This window comes from Salvia splendens, chromosome 2 (assembly GCF_004379255.2).
Source record: "Salvia splendens isolate huo1 chromosome 2, SspV2, whole genome shotgun sequence".
Lineage (NCBI taxonomy): Eukaryota > Viridiplantae > Streptophyta > Magnoliopsida > Lamiales > Lamiaceae > Salvia > Salvia splendens.
Window position 1 is genome coordinate 33207110 of NC_056033.1, and position 24307 is coordinate 33231416.

The 24307-nt window shown below is 37.5% G+C and overlaps 4 protein-coding genes across 7 annotated transcripts; 3 read left to right on the forward strand and 1 right to left on the reverse strand.

Moving 5' to 3' along the window:
• Window positions 1-229: 229 nt before the first annotated feature.
• LOC121778630 (probable protein phosphatase 2C 23) lies at window positions 230-884 on the reverse strand. The gene is made up of 3 exons (XM_042176018.1): window positions 769-884; window positions 434-603; window positions 230-351 (listed from the first exon to the last, which is right to left on the reverse strand). Exons 1-3 carry the CDS (start codon window positions 882-884, stop codon window positions 230-232), a joined length of 408 nt encoding a protein of 135 aa, XP_042031952.1.
• Window positions 885-4618: 3734 nt separating this feature from the next.
• Window positions 4619-6182, forward strand: LOC121768272. The gene is made up of 2 exons (XM_042164710.1): window positions 4619-4759; window positions 5495-6182. Exon 2 carries the CDS (start codon window positions 5517-5519, stop codon window positions 5964-5966), a length of 450 nt encoding a protein of 149 aa, XP_042020644.1. The 5' UTR covers window positions 4619-4759; window positions 5495-5516; the 3' UTR covers window positions 5967-6182.
• Window positions 6183-7244: 1062 nt separating this feature from the next.
• Window positions 7245-13868, forward strand: LOC121792285 (ribonuclease II, chloroplastic/mitochondrial-like). Of its 4 annotated transcripts, none has more exons than XM_042190165.1 (14): window positions 7245-7617; window positions 8308-8467; window positions 8585-8698; window positions 8794-8871; window positions 8938-9069; window positions 9279-9500; window positions 9746-9931; window positions 10462-10524; window positions 10633-10739; window positions 10827-10976; window positions 11130-11289; window positions 11962-12357; window positions 12529-12753; window positions 13250-13868. In XM_042190165.1, the coding sequence occupies exons 1-14, from the start codon at window positions 7358-7360 to the stop codon at window positions 13373-13375; spliced, it is 2379 nt and encodes a 792-aa protein (XP_042046099.1). In that variant the 5' UTR covers window positions 7245-7357; the 3' UTR covers window positions 13376-13868. The 4 variants fall into 4 exon arrangements, with proteins under 4 accessions (XP_042046099.1, XP_042046100.1, XP_042046101.1 ...); XM_042190166.1 differs by having other exon boundaries at window positions 9749-9931; XM_042190167.1 differs by having other exon boundaries at window positions 7484-7617; window positions 8298-8467.
• Window positions 13869-14046: 178 nt separating this feature from the next.
• Window positions 14047-15588, forward strand: LOC121792286 (expansin-A4-like). Its single transcript, XM_042190170.1, has 3 exons — window positions 14047-14564; window positions 14657-14981; window positions 15060-15588. Exons 1-3 carry the CDS (start codon window positions 14411-14413, stop codon window positions 15367-15369), a joined length of 789 nt encoding a protein of 262 aa, XP_042046104.1. The 5' UTR covers window positions 14047-14410; the 3' UTR covers window positions 15370-15588.
• The last annotated feature ends 8719 nt before the right edge of the window (window positions 15589-24307 follow it).

The window sequence follows — 24307 nt, forward strand, 5'->3', positions numbered from 1 at the left end:
TCCTATCAATGGCACTTGTTGAAGAGTAATCCACACCTCAAGAAAGCACCACAATGTACAAAAACGTGTAACATTTCATGAAAAAAAGGGGTTATAAGCATTTACATTCCCCACATCACACCTTGTCTTCTATCCTACGTTGGAAAATCTAACCTAATCTTATGCTACAACTACGAAACACCCTCGTTCCACGCAAACAAAAATGATCCTCTACCGGTTCTGGTTCTACCTAGCATTTACACTGATGAACGCCGTATTTTCCTTGGAGAGAAATGATGATGATCGATACATCATCGTGGTACCTCCTCCATTCCCCTTGTGGGATTTCAAGCAAGTCGTAGAAATCCATTCCTGCATACATTGGTAGTATTAGAATTAGGCATATGATCAGTTGTGTAGATATAGTAGTTGCTAGTGTTGTTTAAGATTGTACCGGATTTCTTAGCAGCACGGATCAAGACCTCCTCGACAAGATGTTGAGCAGGGTCTCCCTCGGGATACATTGACATGAACGTCTCAACCTCAGAGACGGCCTCTTTGTTGGTGAAGTATTGATAGAGGCCATCAGAGGACAAGATCAAGAATTTGTCTGTTTTTTGTAGCCTGTGGTGGAAAAGGAATGGTTAACATGTGATGTAGGGTGATGTTCCTATATAATCAATTCTAAACATCTCAAGGAGTGCATTGTTCCACTTGGGCTGTAAAACACAAGAACAACAAAAATGCACATCCATTTGTAAGTCATGATCACCAATGGAATTAACATACAACTCTGAAATCCAGACGACGACGTCTACCTGTTTGAGAAAGCCAGCTCCAAAGGCGCGGGTGACCTTGAGTGAGCCTTTCACCCTCTTGTTCACAACTGCAAAGGCATCGTGCATACCTAATCCTCCTCACCTCCTGAGAGAACACAAAGTTATCAAGATTCATCAATTTGATACAAACATTTTGATTGTGGATAGGTTTTTTTACCTCTTTCACAGAAGTAGAATGATCCATAGTAAGCTGCGAAGCACTCAAATAGTGTACACTATCATATTCATAACTAATTCATCACAATCCTTCTTCACCAGCACCATCTTCCCACCACTATCATTTCTCTGTGCTAAAACCGCCCTACTATCCCCTACGTTCATCAGTTAAACATCGTCTCCCTTCATCACCATTGCCAGGACACACGATCCCATCAAAGCCAACTCCAGATTCTCCACCAACATCAGTTAAATATGTTGTTGATTTGGCGCACATGTGTTACAAAATGATGATGTGATTGAGCTATTTGCTAGGTGTATTGAAAAAACAATAAAATTTAATAACAGTCTCGTCCCTTGTATAATTTTCGTATACCATCAAAATTATACTAAAAATTTAAGAAAAATATTAAAATTCATTTTTATGACTAAATTTTAAAATTACAGAATAAGAAGACTTTAACCAAAATTTGTGGTTTTTCTAGCTATTTATCCTTCTTTAATTTATGGGCTCATATCCCTAATTCAAAAATGTCATGATACCTTATTACTCAAGTACGAAGAACCGTCACTAGTCCTATCGGTAGATACCTTTAATCTAATAACTAAAAAAACAAGAAACAAGAATGTGATTAGTTGTTTTTGCAACCAAGTATTCGAAATATCATTTAATCTTATTCGATGTTCCTCGAATTTTACATTTACAAAATTTGACAAACAAATTGAATCTCATTACGTTATGAGAATCTGATGGCTTAATTTATATACAAGGCCAATTTTGAGGACATTATTGAATAAGATGAAAGTGTGAGGACACAATTCCAAAGAGAAAGCGAGTTCAGATTCCGTCGCCTTGGCGGCCCCCACACTCCGTCGCCTAGCCCACTGGCTGCCAGAAGCCCATCTCCCAAGGAGAGCAACTACACGACAGCAGTGGGATTCGAACTCAGGCTCATTGCAGCAAGATCTGCCTCTCCGTTGCCAACTGCGCTACACCCCTGCGGGCGATTATTTTCACTTCATTTATTGCATATTGCGGTGCCCCCAAATCTGTTACTCTAGTTTAGGAAGATCATTTGGTAACTTTAAAAATTTGTTTTATTCCCTAATAACTTCATAGCTAAATACAAATTTAAACAGATGGAATACGATTTTATTTAATAAATCATGGTTCATTTAATTCGAGGCCCACACATTACTGATCATCTCATGCAAAAGGGGAATATGTTATGTTTTGTATGAGAGGACGGCGATATTCACAATTTATGCTCTTCCACTAATTAATTATATACACTGAGTTGAACATACTTACCCCCTCGTCCACGAAAAATAGGACATATCGTGAATGACACGTGTTTTAATTGGTAAATAAGAGAGAAGGAAAAAAAGTAAGAGAGAATTAGTACTATTGAAATGTGAGGTTCATATTATTAGTAAGAGAGAAGAGAAAAAAGTAAAAGAGAATTGTTGAAAACTTGTCTTTTTTAAATGTACTCTATTTTTTGTGGACAACAAAAAATGACAAATATGCTCTATTTTTCGTGGACGAAAGGAGTATTATTTAAAATGTAACTTAAAAGAGAAAAAAAAATTTCAAGTTATGGTCCTCATTATTCAGTCTTGTATTTTTCAGGATATAGTATATTGATTGTTGCACACATGTAGTATTTAGTACAAAAATAGAAAATATAAACTACTTATAGTATAAAATAATAATATAAATTATATTTAATATTATTATGAATTATTATTATTTAAGAACAAAATTATTTATTTCTTATTAAATTGAAACATAAAAAATGGCATTAATTAAGAAGTGGTGGTGGTAAACCGGCCTCAGCTGACGCAATTTAATGAAGGCGGCCTTTAATGCTTGACTTGAGAAGAGCTTCGAAGATATGAAAGTCAAAATCCCAATAACAATTCTGTGTGTTTCAGCTGGTTGACTTTTTAAAATGTCAATTTAAAATCCTCAAAAACAAATCGTTACAGCTTCATTTGTCCAAATTGATGTTTGCCACATCGCTAAAGTTCCCATGTTGATTTATTCTAAAACTGAGCTCCAACGTTCCGTGAGAGTGCCCGAATATAGGGTTGTACACCTTCTATTTTTTATAAATTGAGTTACATGCTGATTTTGGCATGAAATTGTGGTAGCTTGCTCGACAATTAGCAATTTATAGCCTACTAAAACATTAATCCTATTATTTGAATAATTTGGGGTTTTTTTCCATGAATTTGCATTATACAGTATATTACATATGTTTTCATACTTCATAGTTCAAAAGGTTTAGGTCGTACAAATAAAAATTAAAAGAGCATGCGGCGCGGTATGATTTTATAAATCCCATATCGAGTTTAAGCTGCAGATAAATTTGCAATTCAATTTTCATGTAATACTCCCTCCGTCCCACAAGAATATGCACTATTTCCTTTGTTTGTAATACGTCCCACAAAAATATGCACTTTCCAATTTTGGAAAGTCATTTTCTCTCTAATAAGTTGGGAGTGAGACTCATTCTCCACTAACAATACTTTAATTACTTTTTCTCTCTACATCTCTCTTACTTTACCAATTTTATATTAAACTCGTGTCGTCCCCAAGGGCATATTCTTTGGGGATGGAGGGAATATATTATACTAAAATGTATTGATTCCGATGTCAACTTTCTCAGCAAAATTTACCTTATATAGGCAAATAGTATGGCCATTTGCGTTGGGAAAGTGAGGGTGGGCTTTTCGTTTTGGAGCTCTAAAGAGAATTGCACAATTTAATCCAATGTCAATTAAAACTTAAAAGTATACTCTACAGAAACATTTTCTTTTCGTTATTCGTAAATACTAGTAATAGAAAGCAAATCAAGCTAACATATGCCCGTTTAGCTCAGTTGGTAGAGCGCAAGGCTCTTAACCTTGTGCTCGTGGGTCGATGTGCCATTTAATTTTTATTAATTTATTATAATATATTGATTCCCATTATATTTTTTAAATTGAAACTTGATATTGAGAATCATCAAATTTGATACTCCACTATGCTCATTCTGAATACTAGTAGTAGGAGCAAAACGTACCACAAATTATTGTACTAGTATTTGGCATATATAAAAGTGTAAACTAAGATACTAACAAATGACACATAAACACAGATCATAACCATATCTCCATGCACAGAAGTTTTAACTGAAATTTACAGTGTAATAGGAGTATTAATTGGCAAAATATTATAGTTTAATATTAATCAGCATAATTTACACTTGTTGGTGGCGAATTATACCCAATTGTTAAAATTTTACTAGCAGTCATTTTCACAATATAATAGAAAAATAACATGAAAAAATATATTTAAGGATCCGTTTGATTATAGAGTAAATAAAAAGATAATATTTCAATAAAATAAAATATTAAAAATTAAACAATAAAAAGAATATATTTTTCATAAAATATGTCGTTTTAAACATAATTAAAAAGATAACACTTGTACATAGATTAGACATACTCCGTATAATAGATTAAAATGTCAGGATTTAATATTCAAATATTAACGATAATGAACAGAATCAGATTTTATGATTGATAAAAAAAGCCCATAGATATAAATAAATAAATAAATAAATACGGAGTAGAATACAAAACTAACTGAACAGTGAAGCCCACAATCGAACAGACGCGATTATAATTATGAATCTGGACCAGACAATATGCGAAATCAAGAAGACGATCGGTGACAGAAAGACGGAAACTTTCTCTTAAGGACATCGCTGCTCTCGATTTGACTGCGCCAGTTGGTTAGTCTGTTTAATTTTCAATTATTATTGTCTATTTTTTTTATTTCTTGCTTAGTTCGACAATGCTGACAGTTGCCCTAAAATTCTATTGAGAGCTTGGTATTACTGAATTTTACTTCTGATTGGTTCTTGGTTGTGATCATCGAGACCTTAGAATTTTCGAAATAACTTGTGGGAGATGTTTGGGTGTTCAATTTCATCTTCTGTTGTGTATATGAATGGTTGGGATGCCACGGCATGAGATTCTTGCAGGAATGGGCTAAAAATACAATTTTGATGGGACAATTCTGCCTTATCTTTGTGATTTGTAATTTTAAACGGGGATTCTGCGTTGTTTTAGTGTTAGTTGTTTAAAGTTGTTTTTCTCTATAAAAGCATGCTTACAGCTGAAAGCCTGAAACTTGTTTTCCTTACTGTATTAATGTTATGGACTCTAACCTTAGAAATCTAAGCATTTGTTGAAACTGAAAAAACTCTCTTGTCTGAATTCGACATAAACTCCGGTCATATAGTATCAGATGCCACAATATTGTTCTTGCAGTTTCAGTGCACCTGCTATCTCAATGGTAATTATTTTGCTTGTGTAATCACGAGGTCCGTTGCAATGCATCTATATGTTATTCATTTCATCCACTTCCTCCGTCTTCGTGTAAACTTGAGTTGAGTTGTTCATGGCATATGTTTCAGCACTAAACGGTCAGCTAACCTTGCCCTCGTTCTTCTGTCTTGTATCAGTGTTGAGCATCCGTTGACTCGAATGGAAGATCAGAAGCACGTGCCAGATGCTTTGCTTAGTAAGCCCAGGAAAAAGAAGGCTTCATTACAGCACCCTGAAATGTTTCAATCGCCTGGGGAGAGTATGAGCATGAAGAGATCCAATGAGATACAGACTTTCTCCCGCCAAAAGGGGCCTAAACCCCCCAAAAGAGGTGTCGCCAGAGAAGTCTCACCTTCGCTGCAACCAGAGAGATTGGTCCCGGATTCGGTACCAGACTCCTCGACCTCAGGTAACGAGTACAGAGCTCTTAGGCGGAAGTATTTGCTCTTGGAGGAGGAGAGTTTTGGATTAGGAAGAGAGTTGAAGGATGTTGAGGATGATGTGAAGACCCTCGAAGAGGAGAAGCTATCTCTGTTGGATGAGCTTGTTGTCTTGGAAGGCCTTATTAATCCTTCAGAGATTCAACCTCAGGCACAAAGATTGCAATAACTATGTAATAAAGTTAAGTTTTATTAAATGTTTAGCATTTTAGCGTTCATCTGTCTGAAAATGGACAGAATCTACGATTGGGTTTGCTTGTTTGAAAGAGGTTCAAATCTATGCTTCCTTGTAATTTCATGAAATTTCGACCGCATGTATATTGGCTACAGTATAGTTGCTCAACTTGAATCTTATCATATACATGCAAGCGCTGATTGGATGTCACTGTTCTCGACATTGAATTTGGTTATCACTTCATAGTCTTCATACAATATTCCGTTGTCCCTGAATAAGTGAAAACTTTCACACATTTGGAATCCTAATTTCCCAAGACCTCTAAAATTTCACATGAAAGAAATTGTGCATATGCACTAGTACATTATTTTTACAAAAATCATACTCCCACTGCCGTTCCACGATAAAAGTCATATTTTTCCATTTCCGGCTATCCCATAATAAAAGTCATAGTATTTCACTTTTATCATAAATGGTAAGTAGGTCCCGCATTACGCAAGTTTATTCTCACATTTTATTACAAAATTAATATATATAAGTGGGATCTATATTCCACTAACTTAATTCAACTCATTTTTCCTTGTATTTCTTATTAAATCAAATATGACTTCCATTTCCATTGACTAGTAATTTAGAAGATTTGTTATAATTACCAATCAGTTAAAACTGAAGAAGTATGCGGCCCAATGTAATGGTAATGGTAATGGTTGGCCCAAGTTTGGGTTAATTAGAGCATCTCCTATGGCGCCCCTCCGGTAGGACGTCCGGTCGGACACCGGGAAGGGCGACGGGACGTCCGCCGTTGGGAGGTCGGAGGTCGGATACGGACGTCCCGTGAGGACGTCGGGTGTCCTCGGACGTCCCGGGGACGGGCGGGTGGACGGGCGCCACTGTGGCGAAGGTCGGACGTCCCGGTCGGACGTCCGATATTTGATTTTTTTTTTTTTTTAAATTCTATATATACGGCTCGTTGAACTTCATTTCATTTGCACCACTTGTGTTAACAAGTTTCTCTCTTCTTTTACTACAAATTTCATTTCTACAAATTAAATTATTGTGATTTTTTTAATTGCGGGATGTCCTAGTGGGAAGGGCGATGAGAAGGGCGGATATGCAGGGGATGTCCTAGTGATGTGGCAGTGGGGTGGGATGTCCTAGTGACGTGGCAGGAGGTGTTTTTGGGATGTCCTAGTGGATGTCCGAGTCCGCCCACTAGAGATGCTCTTAGTAGTAAAACCCAAAATAGGAAGAAGACAAGAAGCAATTGGTATGGAGAAGAAGCAGCACATCATCATATCCGTTGTTGCTCACCAATTTTATCATTCCGACTTGTATAACTATAATCCCCAATTCATGATTTTTTCCCGTTTCCGAAGCTAGGAGATATGGCGGTTCGCCTCGTGAACGGGTATCGCTGCTGCACAGTGTCACCATCGCCCACCGCTCTCAGATGTTTCCTGCACCACCATAATAATTTTCAGTTGCACTCCTCTACTTGCTTTTCAATTTCCCGGCGACTTCGTTGTCGCCGCATATCATTTGGCTATGAGTCGGTGCGGAGGTACCCGGCGCAGAGTCTGGTGGATATGGTGATGGAGGAGCTCCACTCAATCCGGAAGCGCGGTGTAGCACGCGCATCAAACAAGTAAGGAGATGTATACTGCAATTTTGTGCTTTTCCTCTTTCCGCCAAACCTGAAATCTTGTTTAGCTTATTGCTTGCAATTGCATTGGTTATATCGTCAAATTGAACCACCCTTATGGAGTATCTTTTTTAAAATCATTTAGTTGGAAGTTTGAGTGAATGTCAGCTATCTAGTTTGGAATACCGAGATGAACTTTATGGCCCACATTGCCAAATCGAAGCCTTATATGTTTCTTAAAATCAGAATTTTACCGACTGAAATCAATGTGAACACATTGCTAAATACTATAGTATTGAAGATAGACTTATTCAACCATCAGAAGCGCTAGGTTTTTTGCTCGCACTGCGTTAAAGTGTGATTACAGATTAATAGATAGTCTGTCTCACATTCATCCATAAGCTTATGACTAGAGTATGACCAGAGTTTCCAATTTTAGGATCGCAACACCGTGGTCATATAGTAAATTATGTTTGCGGATTTTTTTAATCTTCTAAAGTTACAATGAACTTATAAAGAAATAAGCTTGATTTACTAAATGTGCCTGAGGCTCTGATGTAGGTACCTGGCTTAGTAACATTCCGATTGAAGCAAGTCTTGAGTAACTGTTGCTTAGAATATCATTCCTATATTATGTTTGCATCACCATATCAACATTTAGCAATCATGGTCACATATGACAGTGTTCTTCAGATTAGGATTGGAAACTAGTGATCAGCTTCTTGAAAATAAGCCTGGAAAGAAGACTCTGCAGAAAGGATTGTTGCTAGAGTTCAAGAAGGACTCGGAGAGGGTCTTACTAGCAGTTGTGCTGAAACCGGATGGCAAAAAGAACTGGATGGTTTCTGATCAGGTTTTCACGAAACAGTTAATACCGCGTGTGGAATAGGCTGCTAGGTTTATAATGTTTGATTATGATTTCTTATGAAGGACCTTGTCTCTCAAGCATCCAATTTCTCTTGTTCTGCAGAATGGTGCGATGGCATCTATTAAGCCGCAGCAAATTACTTTCATTGTCCCTGGTATCAAGGACTTTGATCACATGGAGATACCAGACTTTATTCAGAAAGCACAAGATAATCTGGTGTGCTATATTTAGAGTTTCTGAGTTTAATGGTAGTTCAGTTTAAACTTATTAGTTTTTCATTGATGATAGAAAATATTGTGGTTTTCTTTCAGGACCCAGCACTGCTTGAATTCGCGTGGATTGAACTTGTTGAAAAGAATAAATCAATAACCGTGGAAGAGCTTGCAGAGGTATACCTTTTGCAGGATCACTTTTGCATTCAAAAGTACTGTATTGACAAAAGTCCATTCTACCAGATGATGTTTGGTAGTGCAGAACCTCTGGAGAGCTATTCTGCTTATTTGTTGCTTTCGAAGGATGATGTATACTTCACAACACTGGAAACTAAAGGTTCATATTCCGTTTACGGGCCAAGACCTGCTGTTCAGGTGTTTTTACAGCTTCTTCTTGTGGACATCTAGCACTTATTAATAGAATCTGTATACGTAGTAGAGCTGTGCGTTTATATAATTATACTTATAACTTATTACTTTGGCTTCTTAGGATGATGGTTTTCTATGTCAATGTGCTGCATCAGGACTCATTGTCATTTTTTTGTGCAAATAATCTGAATTGGGTAAAGAGCTTCATTTTTTAGGTGGAAGAACTTATGCGCAGGAAGCATGCCAAAGAGGCTGCAGAGAGGGAACTTGAAGAGTTTGTCAATTTACTGAGATCTGCCAGGGATACACCGCTTCATGCGAAGCCCCCGAAGTCCATGTGGAGCTCTGACGAGAAAAATCAAATAAAAATTGAGATTCTTCAAGCATATGCAATTGATGATTGTAGGAATGAAGATGAAAAGAAGACTGCTGGGATGGTAAATTGTTTCATCTTCTCATCCTTCTGTTTTTTATGCCATCATGCTTGATGATTTAGACCGAGAGAATGAAAGCAAATGGACAATTTCCCTGAGGGATGATTCCATACTATATGCCTTGAATAACCTTACTGATAGTTCAGTAAAAACGAATAGTGCATCATAATGCTGTGATGGAAACACCACATGATTCAACTTTCAGAAGTGTTAACAGAAGGATTCCTGAATTCTTGCTTTACTTCTAGCAGATTTTGAAGGCCATAGGACTTCCTAAAACAGCATCAGCAGCAATGAATCTCCTCATCGATATTGGTTATTTCCCAGTACACGTAAATCTTGATATACTGAAGCTCAAAATTCATACTGATTATGCAGAAGAGATTCTTATGGTCGCCGAAAGGCTTTTGCTCGAGTCACCTGACCAAGATGAGGTTTGCTTGCTTTATTATAATTTTAAGTTTCTTTAGTCAAAACACACATTAGATGTACAGTTTGTAAATGCAACACATAAACTGCGTCATGGTGCTTGTTTTCTCTATGCTCTCTTTTTAACTATTTCAGTTTCCGCCTTCTGGTTTGTGTTGCCTTATGCATGGATCTATGAGGCTACTCACATATTTTGCCTGCAATCCAAGTTTTACTAATGTTTTTAGTTTCGTCTCGGTTTCAAAACCTGTGAACTCATACGGGGAACTTCATATTTTATAGCCTTCTATCATGTATTATAATTCAGTAGTCTCTTTCAATAGACAATGTGCTTTGCTGGATTATGCAACAATGCATTCTTGGCCCTCTTCAATCTTAGCCAAAAGATAAATCAGATGGAGTCGGTGAAACGGATGGCATCTGGGAACATATCTTTCATCTCTTCTAACATATCTGAATTAAACACATGAAACAGATTTGCAATGCTGTCTTATATAATAATATCCGGGACATATTCTGCCTTTTGTATTGTCAGGTTGAGAGGAAAGATCTCACTCACTTAAAGGTTTATGCCATTGATGTTGATGAAGCTGATGAGGTACACTTTGTAAACCGTAGTGGGCTTAGTTCATGATTACCAAGGCATGCAATTCTATTGTATGCTTGAGAAGTTAGTCGAAAACTGCTAATAAGGAAGCATGTGCAGCTCGATGATGCACTAAGTGCAACTAGGCTTCAGGACGGCCGAATAAAGATCTGGATTCATGTAGCAGATCCTACAAGATTGGTCCAGCCTGGAAGCATCATAGACAAGTATATCTGATATGCATTTGCATTTAATTTTTTTTGTTCCCATAATTGATTTTCTGAGGCTTTTGTAGTATAATTTTTAATCTTTAGAGAGGCAATGAAGAGGAGCACTTCTGTTTTTTTACCATCTGCTACTTACCCGATGTTCCCTGAGAAGTTAGCCATGGAAGGCATGAGTTTGAAGCAAGGGAAGCACTGCAAAGCTGTTACAGTTTCAGTTGTGCTACATGGTGGTGGTGGGTAAGTGGGTGAACTATAGATCCTTTGCATCTATAGCTATGCAAAAGTCTAGAACAAACTTTGCATTTAGATTTCATTTGGTGAGATTATGTTACTACTTTTTATATAATGGACCTCAGAATATGATGTTATTGTTTTAATTGTTTTTTACAGCATTGCAGAATACTCGGTTGAAAATTCAATCATCAAACCAACATATATGTTAACTTATGAGAGTGCAACAGAACTCCTTCATTTGAACCTGGAAGAGGAGGCTGAACTCAGACTTCTTTCAGAGGCTGCTACACTGCGATTTCAATGGCGTCGAAGGCAGGTCAGCATTCCTATTCCCATGAGATTATATTCATCCTTTCTTGGTTAAGTTTATGGTTTCTCCTTTGCATATTGTGTCATCTCTGAACTATTTGTCAATAACATTCTGCATTTTTGCAACGTGGATTCTATTTTATGAATCTGGATGTAATCAACTCGTTCCAATTTTCTTACTTGGGAAATTATAGTGTTTAAACGTTATACTGTCAAATTGTTGATCAAGCCAGTTTGCATAAAGTTGTTTAGCCTTATAGGAGGCAAATCCCGCTTTCTTGTTGATTGAAAGTTATATATGAAATCTAGTACTCCTATACCATTCATAAAAAATTAATATCTGTCTATGAATTGATTTTTGACTACTATAGTGCATGTTTAACAAGTCTCAACCTGCATTAAACACTATCCATCATAAACTTAATTATGTCACTTTTAAAGCAACACTCATCCACTGTATTTATTGATTGATGGCTAGAGATAACTCTGGTGCAAATCTATGTCAGGAAACCCTTTTGTCCCTTTTTGTCCCAAATGTGTTTGATGCCTCTCATTTTATGAAAAAATCTTACTGCAAACCATGCTCTTCCGTGGCTTGAAAATACTTTGTTTTTCATATGTATAAATTATAATGCTTCCTTTACCTCATTATGTGAATTATGTGAAGTACCTTCTGTAGGGTGCAATAGACGCATCTACATTAGAAGCCAGAATCAAGGTGACCAACCCAGATGATCCAGAGCCCTCGATCAAGCTGTATGTGGAGAATCAAGCAGATCCTGCTATGCGCCTTGTATCTGAGATGATGATACTTTGTGGCGAAGTTATGGCCACTTTTGGTTCTGTGAATAAAATTGCCTTACCATACCGGGGACAACCTCAGTCAAATATTGATATATCTGATTTTGCTCATCTTCCTGAAGGCCCTGTTAGGAGTTCTACTATAGTTAAAACCATGCGTGCTGCTGAATTTGATTTCAGGAAGCCTACGCGCCACGGAGTTTTAGGACTTCCTGGATATGTTCAATTCACATCTCCCATACGTAGATATATGGATCTACTTGCTCACTATCAGGTACTTTGCAGTGTTTATGAATTTATTATATTCATTGATGTACTACATCAGTAATCTAGTCCATAGGTATTATAAAGAGACCGTATCACCTAAAAGTTCAACTGCTAGTCTTTTGGAACATATTTTGGAAGTCATAATTTCTTTCTTACTAATAAATTTTATGTTATACAGGTAAAAGCATTCCTCAGGGGAGATTCTCCTCCCTTTTCAGCAGGACAGCTGGAGGGGATGGCTTCTATGGTAAATATGAATATAAGGTTAGTGAGGCGGCTTAGCTCTAGCAGTCTCCGCTATTGGATGATAGAATACCTGAGACGGCAACCAAAAGAAAAGAAGTTTTCTGCCTTGGTCCTTCGATTCATCAAAGATAGAGTTGCTGCAATACTCTTGATGGAGGTACTCAGAGTAGATTGAAATTCTATACCATACAAGTCTTAGGTTCTAATTAACAATCTCTTGTTGTTTGAAGAATTGCCTGCCTTCACCTCTTTATTTGAGATTTTCCATAACTGAGAGAACAGATAGAATTATTACATTCTGTCTATAAATCAGCTGTTTCAACTTGCCTTGATGATGTCAAATTTCTAACACTCAATCAAGACACTTTTAGTAAGATGTTGTACACTGCTATTACTGGTAGTTGAAAAAGTAACCTATAACCAATGAAAATAGACCTTCAGATATCAGTCCCATCTAGTTAAGGGGATCTGAAAATGATTATGCTGTTGAACATGAACTAGTATTAACTCAATGCTGTTGGTGACTTGGTTCCCTGAAAGGCATTAACTATCCTGCGTTACGTTGTGAGTTGTAAATGACAGCTTCTTCTAAGAAAAAAAATTGAATAATATCGGAAAAACATTTTGTATTAATCATAATATGGCTTGTGCAGGTTGGAATACAAGGTTCTGCTTGGGTATCTCTAGGTGTACAAGTAGGTGATGAAGTAAAAGTTCTGGTAGAAGAAGCACATCCACGTGATGATGTTCTTATATTTAAGGAGGCTCAAGGAATCTAGAGACTCAACATGGTGAAACGTATTAGCTGCAATCCGATTTCAAGATTCCCATGAACAGCACCCTAGAAATTGGAAAACGAGAAAAGAACTTGGTTTTTGCTTCAATGCTATATATCAGGTGGCGTCAATACAGAAACGGTCGTGTGCTTATTATAAAGAGAGGACTAATTTTGGGCAGCTGCAGGCAACTAAAAATATGAGGGGTCAGCTGATAATGATATCTAGTGCAGGGCAGTAGGAGTCTGTACAAGAGGTACGCGGTAACTTACTTGTATGTATTCATATCATTGGCAAGAAGCAAGTTGCGGAGATGTTCTGATAATTTATTTGAAGCAATGTCGCTACTACATATTATTCTTCCACAGACTTTGATTAGTGGTTCATGCTCGGATTTGAGAAGCTTCTTGGTCTTCTCCCTAGGCTATGTATCTTGTGGCTGTACAAATTTTGGTGGGACGATTTTGTATTCAAGTGTATCATTAGGCAGATAAAATACTTGTTCTTGCATTCCTGATTTTATGCTTAAAAATAGAATCATTATTTATCGCAGTTGGGTAATAACGAACACGCTCCGTTGCACGTGCCTAACCCTACGTCCACTTGCAGGACTTCTTGGAATACCTTTTGAGTGGTTATCTATCACTACTTTTAATCCATTATTAAACAAATTAATGGAATCTTACTCTCATTTATGTCTTCTACTTGATCCATAATCCAAAAGTTGCCTACTTTCAGCCTTGCTACGCAATAATAATATTTCAAGTTTGGACATTATCAATTAACAGAAATTTGTGAAATATTAGAGTATGATTAGCGAATAAAGTAAGGGGGCGAAAACAGAAAATGTATTTGCACCTTTTGGCGTTTTATTTATTATGTTGTTGTCCGTCAAAATTCTAGTAATGAGAGTGAGATATGGTAAAGGCTGCGTCCTATTTAGCCGCCTTGCCCCTTCCCTAGTGCCACCATAAGTACACCCTCTCCACTTTCCATTCCACACAAATTACTCTCTCTCTCTCTCTGTGTCTACCAAAAATGGCGCCAGTGAAGAAGAAGATGCTCTGCATGGCCACCATCCTCTGCTTTCTCGCATCCGCCCGCGCCAGGATCCCGGGCGTCTACCGCGGAACCACCTGGAAAACCGCCCACGCGACATTCTACGGCGGCAGCGACGCCTCCGGAACCATGGGTAGCGTACACTTTACATACAACACAACACAACACAATACTTGTGCTTCATTTTTAATTTTTATGATTTTGTGTTTTGTTGATCATAATCAGGTGGCGCATGCGGGTACGGAAACCTATACAGCCAAGGTTACGGCGTGAACACGGCGGCACTGAGCACCGCGCTGTTCGGCAACGGCATGAGCTGCGGGTCGTGCTTCGAGATCAAGTGCGACGCGGCGCAGGTCGCCCAGTGGTGCAACCCGGGCAACCCCTCCATACTGGTCACCGCCACCAATTTCTGCCCGCCCAACTACGCCCTCCCCAACGACAACGGCGGCTGGTGCAACCCACCCCGCCCCCATTTCGACCTCGCCATGCCCATGTTCCTCCGAATCGCTAAATACCGCGCCGGCATTGTCCCCGTCCACTTCCGCCGGTAATTAACATTTTTTTTTTCCATTTTACCCCACTAGAGAATTAAATTAATTAAGCGTGTGAAAATTGAAAATCGCAGCGTGGCGTGCGTAAAGAAAGGAGGAATCAGATTCACGCTCAACGGTTTCCGTTACTTCAACCTGGTGCTGATCAGCAACGTCGCGGGTGCAGGGGATATAGTGCGCGCGAGCATCAAAGGAGCCAAGACGCAGTGGATGCCACTCAGTCGAAACTGGGGGCAAAATTGGCAATCAAACGCGGTCTTGGTGGGGCAGGCCCTTTCCTTCAGAGTTACGGGCAGTGACCGTCGCACTTCAACTGCCTGGAACGTGGCACCATCTAATTGGCAGTTCGGCCAGACGTTCACGGGCAAAAACTTCAGGATCTGAGATGTTCAAAATTAGACCGCGAAAATAGCTGCTACTCCTACTCCTATAAAATAGCAAAATTAGTTTGATGCTATCTATAATTTCTAAGTTTCTATGTTAGTGTTCGTTTATCCACTAATTAGGACTCTTAACTAATGGAGAAGAAGCTGAAGCGGCTGCAGCAGCCCGCAGCTTCAACTTATTACTTTTCTCTATTATCATCATTTCTTTTTCGGTTTATATTTCTTTTCTTTCTTCATTTATTTATCACTCGATAATTAATTACCTTCAAACCTATCACAATTTTCATTCTATTTCTCACTCAACAAACAATTTTTCATATACAGTGGATGCTACTATGAACTAAAACCACACGACTATTTCATATTCAAAATACCAAATCGGGATATTCGTACAAATACATATTCGTAATATTAAATGCTAATTGCTTGTATAATAGTATACGAATTATAACTGAACAATGCTTTCGTCCGTCCCACACCTTTTTTATATTTTTTTAAAACGCATTCGCATAATATATTATTACTACTACTTACACAAAAGTTTAACATATATATATTTTTTTTGGATTAATATTCTCCAATTTCCAAAAGTTAAATAAAGCTTCAATGTGACTCTAGTATGATAGAAAAACTAAATAGGCATATCTATAGATCTTGCCACGATAATAAATTACTTTTACGGTCGTTTGTCGTCATTAAAAATTATGGGTATGGACTTGAAACTGAAATTTTCGATTCCAAAATGATTACTATTTGATATTATAAAAATATTTAAATTTTGAAATGGAATTACAATACTACCATTTTTTTCCTTCAATAAGTTAAATTCTATAACTAATTATATATTTGGAATTATCAAATAAATAATAAAATTGGACACCTCTTACCCACAACACATACAATGCACACACAACATATAGAATGCAACACACACTCACATAAACAATTATAAAAAAAATATTAGTTAAAACTCAATTTCAGATTTTGATTAATTTTTTATGTATCAAAAAAAGAATTTAGAATTATACTACAATTTTATATTAATTGCTTAATTTTACCAAATAAAAATTTAGAATTGGATTAAAATACTAATAACTTCATGTTCCAAAAGGAGTAAAGGACCCATTTTTATGTATATAAGGTGTGTTCTTTTCTCTTTGTTAGAAAATGGTGGAATACATATATGTATTCAGCAAGATAGAAAATTTTCCTTTTTTAACTTCAATTTACGATAATATCTATTTCCCTGAAAATTTAGTGATTAGTGTATTTGCCTTTCACATAGTAAAAAAGTTCCCATTCAAAGACCTTTTTTTCCCAAGTCACTTCAAAATCAATAAATATTTCCCTATTTAATTCCCTACTTAGCTCATATAGAGTTTTCTCATCTTTTCGTATGCTATAATTGTTTTTGCTAATCAAAGAAAACACATACTAAGCAATTGATTTGAGTTGCTTTATTGGGTGGAATAACTTTATTTGAGATAGATATTTCAATACTACAAAGTATTGAATCATAACACAATCACCATAAATATTGCGTAAGTAGGAAACATACTAAACATTGAATACGTCCAAAGAGTACTTTAAAGCCCTCCAAAACTTATTTTGCAATAATGGAAAATGATCAATTGAATCCACATGAATATTATAGGATTTAAGTTTAAAAGACTGGATTTAGATTAATTCCAAATAGCCATGTTTCTAGTTTGGGCATTATAAGATTTCCAAGGCGTTTAAATCCCACGAATCTTGACTCAATCTTCTTGTAAGGAAATCCTACTATATGATCGTGCACAAAATCACTCTAAAGTTGACTTTTGTGGATGATTTCCACTAGGGGTGGCAAATCGTGCGTGTCGGGTCGTTATCGTGTCGACACGATAACGACACGAACACGATAACAACAAACACGAACACGACCCGTTAAGAAAACCTCAAACACGAACACAAACACGACACGAAACCCTCAGACACGAACACGACACGAACACGACACGAACCCATTAACGACACAAACCAATTCGGGTCAACACGGCACGATAACAACACGTACACGAGATGACACGATAACGACTCGATAACAACACGACCTGATAACGGTTAAACCTATTAAAAATGAAAATAATAAGAATTAATAATATTAAAATATTATTTGTTAACGGATAACACGAACACGACACGAACACGACACGGACACGTATTGTTAACGGATAACACGAACCCGACACGAACACGACACGAACACGACACGAAATTTTCGTGTCCTTAACGGGTCGACCCGATAAGGACACGAACCCAATAAGCTCTGACCCAAACCCATTATTTTCGTGCCGATTCGTGTCGTGTTATCGTGTCGTGTCAAAAATTGCCAGCCCTAATTTCCACCAATTATTTCTGCCTCTTTTATGTTATGTGATTTTACTGAATTAACCATGCCCAGTAATATTTTTTATAATTTAAATAATAAGTATAAATAAAGATAAAATATCTGGAAATCAATTTATTAAAAACCAAGATAAGAGCATCTCCAATGGCAGACGTCCGGTCGGACATTCGCGACGGGCGATCGGGACGTCTGCCATTGTGGCGTTTCAACTCGGATACGGACGTCCCGTAAGGACGTCGGATGTCCTCGGACGTGGGGGCGACGGGCGGGCGGACGTCTGCCATTGTGGCGTGGGTCGGACGTCCGGTATTTAAATTTTTTTTTAAACTCTATATATACGGCTCGTTGAACTTCATTTCATTCGCACCACTTGTGTTAACAAGTTTCTCTCTCTACATCTCTATTTTCAAGTATATCTAGAATGGACTTAATGATTGTCAACATCTGAATGGAAGGAACGGAATCGATATAAATTATGCCAGCAATCAAGAAAAATCTTGTGATGCTAAGGCCATCCGCAACGTTGTCTCTTATCCGTCTCTTAACCGTCTCATCTCTTAACTATTCATGGGTCTCTCTTACTTTTCACTCCATCTCTTAACTAAGAGACATCACGTGCAACCCTCTCTCTCTTATCCATCTCCTAACCATCTCATCCCTTAACTATTCATTCCATTTCATTTTTTATTTTTATTTCCAACAAATTCAATTAATAAAAACACACTTCATTAAATAAAATAAAATAAAATTACAACTTCAAATTCTAAAAAAATTTTAAAAACACATAATTAAAATCCTAAAAAATATTAAAAATACATTATTTAATTTCTTCCGCGCACTCTACTGGTTGCCAAAGTTTGCCCAAATGTGCTCCATTAGATCATCTTGGAGTTGGGCGTGGGCGGTAGAATCACGTATCCTTGCCCGAATAAACAATCGATCTTGCATAGACGGATGCACTCCACTGCCAGGCGGACTACTTGCGGTAGAGCTTCCCGGGGTTTCAGGGTCGAACCAATTTCCCGCCTCAGGTCCTTCGTCGGCGACAATCATGTTGTGCAAGATTATGCATGTATACATGATGGCGACCATATTCTCCATAAACCACGTACGAGCCGGGGCTTTGATAATGTTGAAGCGCGCTTGGAGAACCCCGAACGCCCTCTCCACATCCTTGCGAGCAGCCACTTGTTTCTGAGCAAAAAGAGCCTGTTTTTCGTTCACGGCCTGTTGAATGTCTTCACGAAGGTTAGCCACTTCGGGTAGATGCTGTCGGCAAGATAGTACCCCATTTTATACCGTCGGTTGTTAGCGATGAAGTTGATGGCCGGCGCTTTACCATCCAAAACTTCGGCGAAAAGGTCAGATTGGTTGAGCACATTGACGTCGTTGTTCGATCCGGGGACCCCGAAGTACGCATGCCAAATCCATAGCCTGTAGTCGGCAACGGCCTCGAGTATAATGGTGGGGCGGGTGCCTTTGTGGCCACTTGTGTATTAACCTCTCCACGCCACAGGGCAATTCTTCCATTGTCAATGCATGCAATCGACGCTACCGAGCATCCCAGGGAATCCGTGCACTTCTTCGTGAAGGTGGAGCAGAAATAAACAATCTGCCGTGCTTGGCTTCCGGAGAAATTCGTCGGTGAAGGCTGCCCGGACGCCTTTGCAGAAGTTCATCAGGCACATTCTCCCAGTGCTTTCTCCAATGTGGAGGTACTCGTCGAACAAATCCGTCGTTTGTCCTGTAGCAAGCTGACTGATTGTTGCAGTACATATCTGCAGCGTCGTGTGGCTAGGACGGCCAACGGCGTCGAACCCTTATTGGAAGAACTCTTCCCGGGCTGCCAATGTATTTGCGATGTGTAGAAATAGCGGTTTCCACATGCGGAAACGGCGACGGAAGTAGGTCTCTCCCCGTACCGGGTTATCACAGAAGTAGTTGCGTACTAACCTTGCCGCGGCTTCCTCCCGGTTACGATGGATGTAAGTCCGGGATCGTCGTTGGGGCGGCGCGGCTTCCTCCGCCTCCCTACGTCGATCTTCTTTAAGCGATTCTTCCATTATTCGACGCATTTGCTCAAATGGATCCATGAATGGATTAAATTTGGGAGAAGAATAAAAGAGATGATTTGAGATGAAAATTGGAGAGGAAAGAGAGATGATTTGAGAAGAATAGATGTGTGTTTGTGTGTGTGAAAAAGGAGTATTTATAGAATAAAAAAATAAAAAAAATTAAAATGACCGTTGAACGGTCATATTACCGTTTTTTAATTTTAATTTTTTTATTAAATTTGAATTTTAAAAAAATAATTTATTGCGTCAGCGTGACGAAGCCCACTCGCGGGCCGGTGAGTGGGAGTCACGCGTGGCGCCAGCGCGCCCCACGTCGCGCGGGCGCTTGGCGAGCTGGCGCGCCAGCCGTCTCGGTGAGACGGGCATCTCCGCGAGACAGGGACGAGACGGGACGCTGCAACGCTTCTCGCGTCCGTCTCGTCTCGGAGGGACGAGATAAGAGACACCCGTGCGGATGCTCTAATAAGCCCTATAAAATGATGTACAGTATATAAGGGATGAACGAATGGAGCAATGAAATTTTTTTAAGAAAATATAGCCCACTTTTTTTTATATTCTTCAAAACAAAATTTAGGTATAATAATTGACTTCATGCTTGAGCCGAATATGTTATCGGAGGTGACAACGAATGGATAATCTTGTATAGATACAACCAAGTACAGAGAACTCACATATGATTGACGTGTTGAAATATATTTACATGTAAGTTGTCATACATTGAAAATGTAAAATAAAAATAGATCCTCTTAAATACATGTGAGCCTCTCACCTACTGGTATTGGAATGAAACCTCACTCGAGTTTATTTGGTGTCAACTTCACATATTATGCTCGTTGCAGTGAATGAGATTGTACCTAATAACACCCACAACCAACAATCGTTAATCATCCTTTACTTGTCCTTTAGCCAACCCATACCAATTTTTATCTCATCTTTTACTTGTCCTTTAACATTCACAAACTATCCATTATCCATCAATTCTCTTTAACTATTTATGAGTTTCACCTCTTATTTCTTATATTCTTTATGTATTTTAATACTAATATATAATTTATTTGAAGTACAAAATTCATAACATTGTGTTATAAATTTTGGCGATCGTCATCAGACATAGTGAAGACGATGAAGAATAAATTGAGAGACTAGAAGATAAAAATGATGAAATGACGTGAAATGAAGTGAGGAGAAAGGGGGACAAGCAGATCTCCCACTGGCACTGAGGTCCGTCTTTCCCTTAACGGGGCCAACGCTCATCCCCGCCCCCACATACCTAACTCCCGTAAAATCTGACATTAATGAAAATTTTAAAAACCTCCACTTCGAAACCAAGACACATTGTATAATGATTTTGGTAGTGCTATGAAAAATGCAGTACATGGATATTGCAATTTTGGCTCTATAACAAAAAATTAAAGTAGTTCAATGATTTCTTAAATGTTAATTATAGATAAGCAACAAAATATATCCTTGAAATGGTAAAATACTAGTGAGAAATGGTTGATTTGATTGTCGATTATGGGGTGCAGGTGGATTCGCAGAACTATATTGACATTCATTTCAACTAGCTTATCCACTACATACCAAGATTTGATACTTGAAGAGTATGAAGATCGACATAATAATAGTGAAGCAGCTTTGGGTAAAAAAACAGAGTCATTTTTTCTTGCAGTTGTGTGGTCGGGAACTCATACTGCCGTTACTACATGTGTCGGTTGGTCTGATTTCGTTTGCCACACATTCAAATTTGATAGCTGCCTCATTAACTCATATTTATTCTCTACAAAAACACCCAACTCTATCTTCTGCAAAATACTAACTGCCCAACTATATCTAGTTACCCAAAAATATGTTTACATCTCTACTTTACATTTTCTTTCATAAAAAATAAAATATTTACATGTGAATTTGACGATTCTTTAATTTATTCACCACAGTTTCTTACTATTTTAATGTTATTTTCAATTCAAGTTTCGTACTAGTATCTCTTTTCGCCTGTGCGATGCAGTGTATATGTATACACAGGCAGCCCACATGCCATCTGAAAACAGCATTCTACCAATTTTTACATACCAAAAATAAAAAAGATAATCTCCAATATCTAAAGTAGCATGAACCAGGCTAACAGAAGTAGAAAAACAAACAAAATTTCTTGGTTCTTCCTTTACTGTGTCTACACTCTCAACACAAACTTTGCTTCTTCCCAAATTAAATTATTTTTATACTGTGGCTACTAGCTTGTTTGTTATTACTGACAGATCCTTGTTATGCAATTGCATATCAAGAATTACTATATTCTTTATTTTGGTCATGTTTTAATATTGTTTTTTTATTATTATTTAATACTAGTACATATTGTGTACCATAACGTCTTCTTTTATGTAAATAAATGGAGTAACAAAAAAATGAGTGAAACTTACACTGTAACAATAACAATAACAATAATGTACTAACAAATCTGACGGTACATGCATGTGTGAATTTTTGCATAATAATTAATACTAACCTATAAACAACTTGTATGATAGTGAGAGGAGACGTACAAGTACTAGTTGTGGTTATGCTTGATTTCCATTTACTTCACTAAAAGTTATTTTAGTATAATCCAAAGAATTTGAACTTGATTCAAACCTAGTAGCCAAAATATCTAGGATGCCGTTATATGTATATACATTTGTTTTGTGTTAATATGAGTGGTTGATATTTGGTCATTGGCTTAGGATTCTTGCAAGATATATGTAAATTTATCATCAAAGACTCGAAAAAACGACCTCAAAGTAGAATATATGCCTTTGAAGAAGAAACCACTCTTTTTGCAAAAGTGCGTAAGGAAAAGAAGCTGCAATCTTGTACCTAGAAAGAAACAAAAAATTTGTTCAATTACCCATGAAAGGGAAAAGCTATTCTACCAATTCCATATTCGTTGACAAATGAAAAACACTTTTGTTCTAGCGTAAATACCTATGAAGTGTATTTATGTTTAAGGATAGCAATGCATTAGTTACAATCTAACACTCCCTCCGTTCCGAGTTAGATATCATAAGATTTTAGAAGATATAGTATTGTTTGGTGTGTTAAATAGAGATAGAAAAGTAATTGGATGTATTAATAAAGAGATAACAAAGCAGTATTGAAGTAACAATGAAGAGAGAGAAATGGTGGTTGGGTGGTTTAATTAGTGTTTACTTTATTAAATTAAAAGTGAAATTTTTATGGGACAAATTGAAAAGAAAATTGTGACATTTTTTTCTTATAACGGAGGAGTACAATACATCATTTTAATTAAAATAAATAGAAATATAAAAACTGAACAAAATAAATTAGATTGGAGGGCTTCATTTTATGAATTACCAGACCTACTAATGTTTTTATACAGATCTACAAAGGCCAAGGAATATTACATAAATTGTGGAGTTCCATGATAATCGAATTATTTTGGTGCACTTGGGCAATACTTGTTTATTTGAGCCTAAATGATTCCGTCTGTTGAATGTGTATTTGGGCCTTCCTTCACTATTAATTCACACTTGAAACTGTGATTTGATCACGAAATCGAGGGAAGAAAAATAGACTAGTGTTGGCTAATGTACAACTAAAATATATCCTATTGTCCATAATCAATAGTCATACTCCACTAATAGTAGTACTTTATCCACTTTTATTTACTTTCTCTTTCATATTTATTAATTTTAGTATAAAACTCATATAGTTAACTACCAAAACTATTGTCACTAGACAAAAAGAGTAGTAAATATTATCTCATTGATGTAGAGAGTAATTATAATCATAAAATAAGTCTATGGGCTATTTATCCTATCAGAGTGAATCGTTGATTATTAATATGAAGAATAAATTGGAAACGAATGGATAAATTTATCCAACAAAAATTGACAATTAAAAATAAAATCTATATCCGCTTGCTACAAAATAAAATACTATTTCTAGAGCATCCACTACGCGTCCCGCGCGCGGCTCACGTTCCGCCCCGAAGGGACGGTTCTGCCGCGGGACGCGTTGCAACGTTCGTCTCGTACCGAGCCCGCCCCGCAGCCCGTAGCCACGAGACAAGGGACGCGCCGTCCCGACACGCGCCCGGGCGACGTGTCGCGCCCCCGATGCATGCGTGACGCCCACTCGCTGGCCCGCGAGTGGGCGTCCTCACGGATGATGCAATAATTCATTTTTTAAAAAAAATTCGAATTTTAATTAAAAAAAAATTGTTTTTTCAAACGGTAATGTTACCGTTAATTTTTTATTTTCTTTTTTATTTATTTTTGTTTATTTACTCTATAAATAATCATATTTCATACTCATTTCACACACAAACACACATCTATTCCTCTCAAATCCTCTATATAACCACTCCAATTTCATCTTAAATCAACTCAAACAAATGGATCCTTTTGAGCAAATGCGTCAACTAATGGAACAATCACTAGAAGAAGATCGACGCCGAGAGGCGGAGGAAGCCGCAC